Source organism: Dermacentor silvarum, chromosome 5 (genome assembly GCF_013339745.2).
Source record: "Dermacentor silvarum isolate Dsil-2018 chromosome 5, BIME_Dsil_1.4, whole genome shotgun sequence".
Taxonomy (NCBI): domain Eukaryota; kingdom Metazoa; phylum Arthropoda; class Arachnida; order Ixodida; family Ixodidae; genus Dermacentor; species Dermacentor silvarum.
In genome coordinates this window covers 132,674,935-132,687,378 of record NC_051158.1, presented here as the reverse complement: position 1 = coordinate 132,687,378, position 12,444 = coordinate 132,674,935, and the positions used below count along the sequence as shown (strand labels likewise).

Below are 12,444 nucleotides of genomic sequence, written 5' to 3'. Positions count from 1 at the left end.
TTGGTCGATTTACGTTTGTCGGACGGCTTGCAAAGGAAAAGCGTAGGTGATTCTGCTTATGATGAAGGCCTGCACTAATATCATAGTGTCTGTCTCCGTCATTCCCTCTCTGCTACGTGCGATTCTGTCAATGAGGCTAGCAACACTGCGAACCGTGCACTTGAGGTTAGACAGGAGCGATGCCGGTACAGCCCTTTTCCTGTATATGCATTTCGAGCACTCGTGAGTGCTGGGCTTTTCGGATGGGTTCTCCGTCGAGAAGTAGTTGTAAGGGCGGAGCTCTGTTTGCTTGGGTTCTTGGTGGTCGAATATGTATGTATTTTGATTGGCTCGGTGCGCATTTCATGCCAGCATGTTTTGTGTACCAATAAACCGTGTCTAGGGCTTGCTGAAGTGTGTTTTGTCTTTGCCCGTATGAGCCTTTGGTCGCCTAGTGCGTAATGTCATCGGCGTAAATTGCCACGCCGAAGTCTTCCTCTTCCTGCAGCTGTAGGGCGAGCTTGCGCATTCCAATATTGAATAGGAGCGGAGACGATATTGCACCCTCAGGCGTGCCGCGCCCCGGAAGTTCATATGGGAGTGACTGTGACGCTCCGAGCAAAATTGTTGCGGAGCGGTCACACAGAAAGTCCTAAATGTAATGGAATGTTTTTTTCTCCGCATCCGACGTCCTCAAGACCTTCTAGTTTGGTGGAGTGAGATATGGTGTCGAAGGCCTTTTGAACGTCAAGGGCGAGAAGGATTCTGACTAGGCTGCCTAGGGGAGGGCCGAGGATCTTGTCTTTCAGCATGAGAAAGACGTCCTGTGCAGAGACTCTCTTGCGAAAGCCGAACGTCGAGTCCGGAAGAAGGCTGTTAGGCTCGAGGTGATTCTCCAGCCGGGCGTGCACGACTTTCAAAGAGCTTGCCCACGCTCGATGTTAATGAGATGGGCCAGCATTCCGATCTCTCGCGGCTTACCAGGTTTTGGGATCATGGTGATGTTGGCCGATTTCCATGACGCTGGCACCCCACCCCAATTCCTCCAGACCTGATCGTTCAACAAATGCACAAGCTCTCCGATGGCCGTGTCACTGAGATTGCGAAGCATCGCATTGGTGACGCGGTCTGGTCCTGGTGCTGTGTTCTTTTTGAATATCTGCGCGGCTGCGTAAAGTTCCGCGAAGGTGACGGGGGAGTCCAGATCTTCGTTGGCTTCCCCGTGTTATTCTTTGGGTGCTGTTGTAGGTGTTTGAGTTGTTGTAGGTGATCTTAAGTTGCTGTAACAGATCAGTCTCCGTCCCTTGGTACTCTCCTATGACTCACTGCATGACATTAGCCGTCTCCGTGCGCGTACTGGTCGGATCCAGCATCCATCGCAGTATGGCCCATGTATTCTTGGTGCTCAGTGTGCCTCTGAGGAGGTCAGAGAAGCTGTGCCACTTGTTATTGGGTGTTCGAGCGTAGTTGTTTGCTTCTTCCGCCAATCGGTCGATTCGTCGCCTTAGGTTACGGTTGTGGCGCTATCTTTTCCACCTCTTGCTGAGTTTCCCAGAGATGGGCTAGGTGGTTGTCTATAGCCGGCGTGTCTGGTGTGGTCTGGCGCTCCTTAGTGGTGGCAGCATTGAGTTCCCTCATGAAGTTACTCCATCCTTCTACCGTAGTGGGTGTCGAGGGGGCTGTCTGCTAGCGTTCTCGATATTTCTTCCAGTCCATCAGTCTGGCCGTCCCTAAGGGTAGACGGACCTTTGCCGTGTTCACCGTCGTGGATAGGATGTAGTGGTCACTGCGCAAGTTTTCCTAGCGGTTACTCCAGGTTACACTGTTGTCATTGTTGTTAAAGGTAAGATCCGGCATAGTGTCCCGAGTCACGCTGTTGCCTATCCTTGTAGGAACTCCCTGGTGTGTGAGCTACAGTAACTCGGAGGCCTGGGTGGCGCAAAGTACATTGATTCCCTTGCTCGTATCTCGCCCGCACCCCCCCTCGGTGTGCCAAGCATTAATGTCGCCAAGGAAAATCAGTCGGTCCCGCTTTGAAAGCAGTGTGGATGCGTGGTTCAGGATTGTCAAGAAGTCGGCCCTGCGTTCGCTAGGGGGGCTGTACAGGTGCACCAATACACATTTAGGGCGTGCTTTATTGGCCGGCCAAATGGTGACTATTTGATGGTGTGTTTCGACCCCCGCTATTACGGTCGCGGTTATGGCTACGTCCTTCCTTGCCAGGGTCGCTACAGGTGGGTGTTTTGGGTCGACGTAAAGACGGTAACCACCGGTGGGTTTCGGTGTTTTCCCAACCTCTTGCAGGCAAATGAGGTCGGGTGGGACTAGCGCCGCCTTACGTAACAGTACTGTGTGAGTGTAGCGTGTTTGTTATGTAGTGAGCGACAGTTCCACTGCCAAATAGAAGATTGTCTTGTTGTCTGGGTGCTCTGTTAGCCATATTGGGGAGTACCCGAAGTTGCTTCTTCAGTCTCCGTGGTTACAATGTATCTGACAGTGGACATGCCGCGAATAGTAGAATGAAATAGATGATGAATTTCTGATTTGATTTTCAGGGCGTAAGACAACTTTAAATATGTCCTTTCTAGATGCAGATGTCATTCGTTGGATTCAACGTACATGCCTTCTACAGGACTAGTCCCGAAAGCACCTGTAGCCTTTGTCATTGAGAAAGCCCGTAGATAAATGAGCCATTGGGAATGTCACAAAGCGCTAATCAACAATGTACCAAATAGTTACCGGCTGTTTACCGCTGCGAAATCTCTGATTAATTCGTGTTCTGTACCACTTCTAGTTAGCCTTCCAGTAAATACATACTGATGCCACATACGAAAACGTATTTTACAATTTATTTAAACGTGCCAACAGGTTCGAGAATTACGAAATATACCCTTTCCTCTCTACGCACGCATTCATTCATTCCAAGCGATGTCAAGTACAGTGATCTCATTGAGTTGTAATTAGTATGGGCAACTGACTCCAAAGAGCTCATAAGGCATGTCATAGTGTGTTATGCATGTATATGGCCACCCAAGCTGCGCACCTATACTCACGAAAACTTCAATGTACTCGGTAAAGTGCGAAATACGAGTAATATTTACTTATGGCACGTTAAGACCGGCCCAGTAAAGTTTCTTACAAACTTAACACTAGTAGCCTCTGTCATGGGACAGCAACAGCAGCTGTTATAATGCCAAAGCACTAAAAATTTTTTTACAAGCGCTTGTTGTGCACACGATGCATTTGCTTGGTTCCGTGGCTTATACATTTACCCTTAAGGATGTACAGTCTCTTCAAGTGTAGAGTTTTGTTGTTGTATATGAAAATATATTCAACATGGGGAATTCTTGGCGGTAGAAAGCAGCCTCAAAACTTAAAGGGCGTCCTTGAAAATCGCAAATGCGATGACGATGCACCCGTTTAGGTTCTTCATTTTCTTTTGTATTCGAAGAGGTCGCAATATGCCAAACTGACCTAACGGGGCTGTTTCTGCCGCATTTCGTCTACCAGTCGTTTGCCAATACAGCGCCACACTCAGAGAAATAAGTTGCGTGAACTCGGTGACCTCTTATAAAGGTAATTTCACCACGTGTCTAACATCTCAGCCCCATCACGCATGTTTTTTCGTATTGGTCATCTCTTCCAATACGCCAGGCTAGGCATTAATACATTTTCAGTTCTGTTGTGTTTACAGCTCAGCCACTGACTTGAACGCAGGGAGAGAAATAACTGGAAAAAGCTGGGTGGAGAACCAAAGCTTTCACGCTTATATACCTACCATCAAGTGTCCAAAATAACTTTTGATGCTTTAAATATTCCTCTGTGTTCTTCAACGCGTGTTTTATGATATCATCATCATCAGCCTATATTTTATGTCCACTGCGGGACGAAGGCCTCTCCCTGCGATCTCCAATTACCCCTGTCTTGCGCTAGCGAGTTCCAACTTGCGCCGGCGAATTTCCTAACTTCTTCATTGCACCTGGTTTTCTGCCGACTTCGACTGCGCTTTCCTTCTCTTGGTATCCATTCTGTAACCCTAATGGTCCACCGGTTATCCATCCTAAGCATTACATGGCCTGCCCAGCTCCATTTCTTCCGCTTAATGTCAACTAGAATATCGGCTATCCCCGTTTGTTCACTGATCCACACCGCTCTCTTCCTGTCTCTTAACGTTAGGCCTAACATGTTTCGTTGCATCGCTCTTTGTGCGTTCCTTAACTTGTTCTCGAGCTTCTTTGTTAAACTCTGCCCAATAGTTTCTGCCCAATATGTTAGCACCGGTAGAATGCAATGATTGTACACTTTTCTTTACAACGACAGTGGTAAGCTCCCAGTCAGGATCTAGCAATGCCTGCGTATGCACTCCAACCCAATTTTATTCTTCTGTAAATTTCTTTCTCACGAGCTGGGTCCCCTGTGAGTAATTGACCTAGATAAACGTACTCCATTACAGACTCTAGAGGCTGACTGGCGATCCTGAATTCTTGTTCCCTTGCCAGGCTATTGAACATTATCTTTGTCTTTTGCACATTCATCTTCAACCCAATTATTACACTTTCTCGATTAAGGTCCTCAATCATTTGTTGTAATTCGTCTCCATTGTTGCTGAATAGGACAATGTCATCTGCAAACCGAAGGTTGCTGAGATATTCACCGTCGATCCTCACTCCTAGGATTTCACAGTCTAAGAACTTGAATACTTGTTCTAAGCATGCAGTGAATAGCATTGGCGAGATTGTGTCTCCTTGCCTGACCCCTTTCTTGATAGGTAACTTTCTACTTTTCTTCTGGAGAACCGAGGTAGCTGTGGAATCCTTGTAGATATTTGCTAAGATATTCACGTATGTCTTCTGTACTCCTTGATTGCGCAATGCCTCTATGACTGCTGGTATCTCTACTGAATCAAATGCCTTTTCATAATCTATGAAAGCAATATAGAGCGGTTGATTGTACTCCGCAGATTTCTCGATTACCTGATTGATGACATGGACATGATCCATCGTAGAATATCCCTTCCTGAAGCCAGCCTGTTCTCGTGGTTGGCTGAAGTGAAGTGTTGCCCTGATTCTATTGGAAATTATCTTGATGAATATTTTATACAAAAGTGAAAGCAAGCTAATGGGTCTGTAATTCTTCAATTCTTTAACGACTCCCTTCTTATGGATAAGTATAATGTTGGCGTTGTTCCCGCTCTCTGGTACACTTGAAGTTGCGAGGCATTGCGTATAAAGTTCCGCAAGCTTTTCAAGCATGATTTCTCCTCCATATTTGAATAAATTTACTGCTATTCCATCTTCTCCAGCCTCTTTTCCCTTGTCTAGTCTTTCAAGGCCCTTCTAACTTCATCGCTAGTTATAGAAAGAGCTTGTGCATCCGGTTCATCACTATTTCAAATGAAAGTAGCTTGGCGGTTTTGGGAACTGTACAAGTCAGCGTAGAATTCTCCGCTGCTTTTACTATGATATCGAAATTGCTGATGATATTGCATGCTTATCTTTCAGTGCATACATCTTGCCTTGTCCTATGCCAAGCTTTCTTCTTACTGACTTCATGCTGCGTCCATATTTTACGGCTTCCTCAATCTTTCCCACATTATAATTTGGAATATCCCTTACTTTCTTCTTGTTGATAAGTTTTGACAGTTCAGCGAATTCTATCTTATCTCTTGAGTTCGACACTTTCATGTTTTGTCGTTTCTTTATTAGGTCCTTTGTCTCTTGGGAGAGCTTCCCTACTGGTGCCTTACCTCCCACTTCAATTGCTGCTTCTGAGATCAGCCTAGTTATGGTTTCATTCATTACATCAATGTTATCTTCATCTTCCTGTTCTAAAGCTGCATATTTGTTTGCGAGCAGCAGCCTGAATTGGTCTGCTTTCACCCTTGCTGCGTCTAGGTTGGCTTGTTTCCTCTTGACTAATTTCACTCTTTCTCTCTTCAAATTGAGAGAAATGCTAGACCTCACTAACCTATGGTCACTGCACTTTACGTAACACTTCTACATTCTGCACCATGCTTGGGTCGGCAGAGAGTATGAGATCTATTTCATTCCTTTTTTCTCCATTACGGCTTTTCTAGGTCCACTTCCTGTTGCTCCGCTTGCTGAAGAATGTATTCATTATTTGGAGCCTATTCCTTTGCGCGAATTCTACCAACATCTCTCCTCTTGCATTCCTAGAATCGATGCCGTAGTTGCCAATTGCTTGCTCGCCACCCTGCTTTTTCCCCACAATTACATTGAAGTCGCCCACGACTACAGTATACGGAGTTTGCACCTTTCTCATTACTAATTCGACATCTTCATAAAACTGTTCTATTTCTTCATCATCGTGACCGGAAGTGGGGGTGTACGCTTGCACTACCTTCAATTTGTACCTCCTGTTCAGCTTTATTACGACGACTGCTTCCCTCTCACTAATGCTGTAGAATTCATCAATGTTGCCCGCTATGTTGTTATGGACTAGAAATCCTACCCCGGATTCTCTCTTATCTGGAAGACCTCTGTAGCAGAGGACGTGGCCGTTAGTCAGCACTGTGTAAGCCTCACCAGTTCTAACCTCACTTAGGCCAATAATATGAAAGGCAATGTCTGATAATTCCTCAAATAGTCCTGCTGAGCTAGCCTCACTTGAGAGGGTGCACGTGTTGAAAGTTGCCAGGTTCAGTTTCCATTGGCGGCCTGTCCGGATCCAGAGATTCGTAGCACGCTCTGCCACGTCGCAGGTCTGACCGCCGCCTTGGTCAGGTGCTCCGCAGCCACTGGGGACTGAGGGCCATGGGTTAATTGTCGGAGTCATGAGGGAGGTAGTGGCCGAATACTGCACCAGGGAGGCCAATTCCTGTTCTGGTGAGGGAGTGACTTGTGATGAAGCTTAGTGGGCCTGCCTAGTTTGGTTGCACCTGAACTAGTATAGCCCCACTAGCTCTCGGCAATATTTTTTGCCGGTGTCAGGCAACACTCCATGCCTGAAAATGTAGTGGACTGGAGTAGGATTCGAACTTACGACCTTCACATTTGAAGTCGGGTTTTCTGCCCCTGCTCCACGCCACCACTATATATATATACATATATCATCATCATCAGCCTGTATTATTGTCCACTGCAGGACGATGTCCTCTCCCTGCGGTCTCAAATTACCCCTGTCTTGCGCTAGCATATTCCAACTTGCGCCTGCGAATTTCCTAACTTCATCATTCCACCTAGTTTTCTGCCGATCTCGACTGCGCTTCCCTTCTCTTGGTATCCATTCTGTAACCCTAATCGTCCACCGGTTATTCATCCTACGCATTACATGACCTGCTCAGCTCCATTTCTTGCGCTTAATGTCAACTAGAATATCGGCTATTCCCGTTTGTTCTCTGATCCACACCGCTCTCTTCCTGTCTCTTAATGTTAGTCCTACGATTTTTCGTTCCATCGCTCTTTGTGCGGTCCTTAACTTGTTCTCGAGCTTCTTTGTTAACCTCCAAGTTTCTGCCCCATATGTTAGCAGCGGTAGAATGTAATGATTGTACGCTTTTCTTTTCAGCTACAGTGGGAAGCTCCCAGTCAGGATATTGCAATGGCTGCCATATACACTCCCACCCAATTTTATTTTTCTTGTAGTGAAGAGAGACGCTAGTGGGTCCAGCTCTAGTCTGCCCAGATCCACTAGCGTCTGGGCAGACTAGAGCTGGACCCACTAGCGTTTCTCTTCGCTACATTCTGTAAAACTCTCGTGATAAGGGTCCCCTGTGAGTAATTGACCGAGATAAACGTACTCCTTTACAGACTCTAGAGGCTGACTGGCGATCCTGAATTCTTGTTCCCTTGCCAGGCTATTAAGATTATCTTTGTCTTCTGCATATTCATCTTCAACCCAATACTTACACTTTCGCGATTAAGGTCCTCAGTCATTTGTCTCCATGCGTCTCCATATATATATATATATATATATATATATATATATATATATATATTTATATATATAATCATTTGTGTATATTCTCCTTGTCTCTCTTTCTCTTTGTCGTGTATCAGTCTAACATAGGCACCTACCCTTTATGCCAATACCCCTTTAACAAGGTGTATGTACTTTCATTCATGGTTTTCAAATTAATCAATAGAGCAAGGTAGCCCACTGTACTCTAGGGATGCAGATAAGTGCACTGGGGCATGAGTAACACAATCAAGAAAGTGCAAGTGCAAAACCATTTTTCTTCACATTTCCGTTTTGAGCACTACACATCCGGTCATGTAGCGAAGTGTGGCCTAACATAATATAAACAATGCGCAAATAATGATGCCACCGAAAGGCTTTACTTCAGAAACTGCACAAGACGCTTTGAACTTAAGTAATAGATTAGATCCGGTTTTACGTATGCTCTGGCGTCCTAATGAGTTATGGTTAATCCATTATAACATTTATATTTATTATATTGGCAGGGTGGTTTTTCGCGGTGATTTCTTAAATCATCAATTTATTCTGGTACAGATTGGCCTTCATAGTATTCAATATGCAGCCATTTCTTAAAGTACATATTATTTCAAAGGAATATTACCATTTATAAAACAGTAGAGATATGGTACTCGGGACAAAATATGAATATAAACTAATGGTATGAAAAGAAACAGCGATCACCTGTCCCAGATTGAGGTTGCCAGGAAGAGAAATGTTGATGGGTGCGCTACAGATGTAATCACCGGATAAGAGCTTTTTGCATCCGCGTACATTGGACACGGCGCACAAGGGCGTCAGCAACCTGGTAATACTGCTCAAGTCTGAAAGACAGCGTGCACATAGGCAAAAAAAATGAGTACATGCACTTTCTCGTTTGTAATATTCTGACTGTGAAACCGTTGTGCAGGAAATAAACTAATTACTTTGTGTCTCGAAGCAGATGGACAGCTCGTTGCGCATTTGCCATTTATGCCACCGCCAAAACATACAAAAACATTTATCGTATCAATTTTTTAGCCTGTATAAAATGCTCTAACTGTATTCCTCAACGACATGTTTTGCTGTGTTATGGTGCCAATCGCCATAACAAATCATGACGCCAGTCACCAGCGTTGAGGACAAAACAACATCGCAGACAAGTACTTCCACTTTTGATGCACCATATTATAAAATGCTAAGGGTTCAACAGTTTTCAATAAAAATAATTTTATTTCCTATCACTAACGTCAATATAGCGCGATCTCGAAAGTTCAAAATAAGCTGACATTAACAATATATATATATATATATATATATATATATATATATATATATATAGCACATCACAAGTATCATAACTTCTGCCTATAACCAACTCACTTATTCCAAGGACACTAAGGACGACGGAGATGATGTCAATCAAGGCTGATAAGGCACCCACAACGTTAATGGTCGTCAATGCAGAGACCAGGCACTGCGAGGAAACAAGAAAAATGGCAACAGTTTTATTATTGTTGTTTAGATGTGATAACACTTTTAAGCACGCTTACATGATGTAAGCAACCTGCAAGGGGTGCATCGAATATTTTCATAATCATTAATTTTAATTGCGTTTGTACACGAGTTGCTTTATAAGAAAGTGGTAAGTCTGTGTCCAAATGGAAATTAGTCCGTGAACACATTCTCTAGCTCATGCTATGTGACCTAACGCACCCGCCAGTGTTGTCATAGAGCTAGTTGGCGCTGGCACCAGAGAAGCAAGCATAGGTAAAATCGAGGCTCGACCTATTTAATAATTTGGCCCGCATGACATACAAGATAAGCTAATATACTCGAAAAAGATATACTCTTCTGCGGTAACCTAGTCTAAAGAAACATATTATATTTACATCTGAGTGACGCTTTTCAGCTTTTCTCTTGAAAACTGGCGAGACCGGAACCTCCCCACCTACCTCCAAATGCCGGCCATGAACCAAAGAATGGTTCACAATAAAATGCTCATATAGGGCGAAGTTTCAGTACTCGCCGAAAGAATGAGACCCTTATTTTCAAACAAACATTGGTCGTTTTACAATGCATAAGAAGCCAGTCTGGTATTTTTTGACAGTAACGATAGGGTGGAATATTCATCTGAATTAATTAGAGCAAATATTAGGTCGTCATTACAGCCACCTAGAAAAAAACACCACGTGTAATTATAGCAAAAAGTCTTGTGCTTGATCATTTCGTTGCAACACGGCCCACTTTTTCCCTTCTGACACGAACAACTACTCATACGGAGACGCACCCATTGGAGACTATTTCTGGGAGAACTATAGAGCATAAAAACCCATTTACTCCCACGTATTCTATTCTAATACTCTCTTCGAAAGCTAGAGGCAGCTAATGCTCTTGAATGCGCTCAATTCAGTTAGTATTTATATACATTTAAAAGAAAGTTTTTAGGTCAAGCGGCAACACAATGAATCTTGCTGAATGAAAATTCCGACAGAACCCATCTCGCCATGAATACTGATCGTAGTGCAATTACCATATCGACCTCACATTTTAGCTGACATAAGTAGGCATCAAAGATGGTCCGTTAAATTGCGGGGCCTACCCAGTAGGCACATTCCCAGTAACCCATATTTTCCTGGAAGAGGTTTATTGCAGAGAGGCACAAACACATTGGCGCATAGCCATTGACTCAAAGTGTGCATGAATAGCGTTCATTCACCTGCATCACACAGCTAGTTTCAGATACCTAAAGTGAGCCAAGTTGCTCCAGCGGTTGGCTTCGAACCTGATTGCGCCAGCCTAGCAGCCCTATGCTCTACCCATTTGAACATGAACTACCTAGTCACTTAAGTTGGTGGTAAAACCTTAGCTGAGAGCGAACATACACACTGCAATCTGGTCGAGGTACCCAAATAATGTCCATCGCGTTAAAAATGGATGAGTGCGATGGTAGAATTTCAACCAGGGTCTGTCTGTTGGGTACAACAGACTTATGCTCTAACGAATGGGCCGAATGGGCATGCTTTTAACCAACGCCTAATTTTCAGCTTTAAACCTCTCCATTCGCTTCAGCAAGGAGTTTTACAGAACAGAGATGCGCATGGACGCTTAGAAACGTGCGAGCGCGTTTTAAAATGCTACACTACATCACTCCTCCTGAACCCAGGCCGAAGATTCACAGGCCGAGATATGAACCGAGGCCGAGATATGTAAACAAAAGGACAAACCACGTTGCCGAAAATTTGAAAGACTTATAATTCCTACTCACTCGCGATAAGTAGCCTTCCAGCCTGTTAAACACTTATGCACGCTTCGAATGGTGCCCCGAACGCCTCTGAATGTGCATCATTACTATTCCACACCATTGCCACATTTTCCCTGTGGCAGCTAACTCACTAAGGCAAATGCAATGGTCATTTGGAAAACTAAAGCGATAAATGACAAGTCTAAATGACAAGTGTAACGTGAGTTTGGATCGAATAACGGTTCGCCTAAACCGACTATTCAGTACTAGGGCGTCACATGATTTTTGCTGTGTTTTCTAATAATGTACAATTAGCTGTTTGCACGCAACCTGCAAAATTTTTTCGTGATTTTTCTGTTTTTTCCTAATCATATGTGTGTCTTGGAATTGTGGTTATGCACTTGCTCTGACAACCAGTGGCTTGGCATAAAGTAAAACAAAAAAATGTAATGAGACACTGTAAAGATTATTTTTCTTTGAAACTAATTTTGTTTGATTACCTACCTCTACCGACCGGCGCACTCTGTTGATAATGTATTCGGAGCGCCTTGTACGTAATTAAATGGTAAGAGAACATAAATAAACGTAAAGATCTGTTTCATTACATCGGCCCTAAGATTCAAATACAATCCATAAATATTCTGACACAACAGCGCTGCTGGTACCACAGGTATCAGCCAATCCGCTCAAAAGAATAAAAGAAAGAAAAGCAAATGAAATGAATTGGTAGATCACATATATCTCAATTTCAATATAAATTGGCTACGAACAATGCCATATTATTTTTGCATACAAGGCTCAGTAGTTCAGCTCCATGAACTATAAGGATATATTGAGGAAAGAGACTATCGCGCTGGTGAATGCCGTGCCTGGTTTTTGTGCAAATATTTTTCCCTTTTATAAAGTAAACAAAGTGTAGACTTTGTCGACATTAGTATTCAGCGAGCTCACGAGCTCTCCTCCTACAGAGACCCGCTCCACCTATGCGCACTGTGTACAGAACTTCGGCAACAATGTAGCGGACACGCAACCACGAGACGTTCATTGCCACCCATGTGTGCGAATGCGATACCTTTCACCGCTTTATATTTTTTCAGGGTAGCCATGGACCGGAATCGCCTTCCTCACGCTGCTACGAACGTCAGTTTCCCTGAGTTATCCGTCACTGCGGTCATTATCCATTTTTTACTAACACGCTCTCAGTTTGATATTACGTTACAATTTGTTAGCTGTGTTTATCTTCATCTTTAGGTCCCTCTTCTTGTACAACTGCGTTCACATTTAAATGTACTTATTTGTCTCTCATT

At 44.0% G+C, this 12,444-nt stretch overlaps 1 protein-coding gene across 1 annotated transcript in view; it reads right to left on the bottom strand.

The window, feature by feature from the left end:
• The window catches only part of LOC119454433 (uncharacterized), a 28,456-nt gene that overhangs the window by 10,720 nt on the left and 5,292 nt on the right, over nucleotides 1-12,444 (bottom strand). Inside the window, exons 5-6 of the mRNA XM_037716368.2 lie at nucleotides 9,277-9,370; nucleotides 8,599-8,738 (exon numbers count right to left, since the gene is read on the bottom strand). Coding sequence (XP_037572296.1) covers nucleotides 8,599-8,738; nucleotides 9,277-9,370 — 234 coding nt within the window. The remainder of the gene's footprint in view (nucleotides 1-8,598; nucleotides 8,739-9,276; nucleotides 9,371-12,444) is intronic.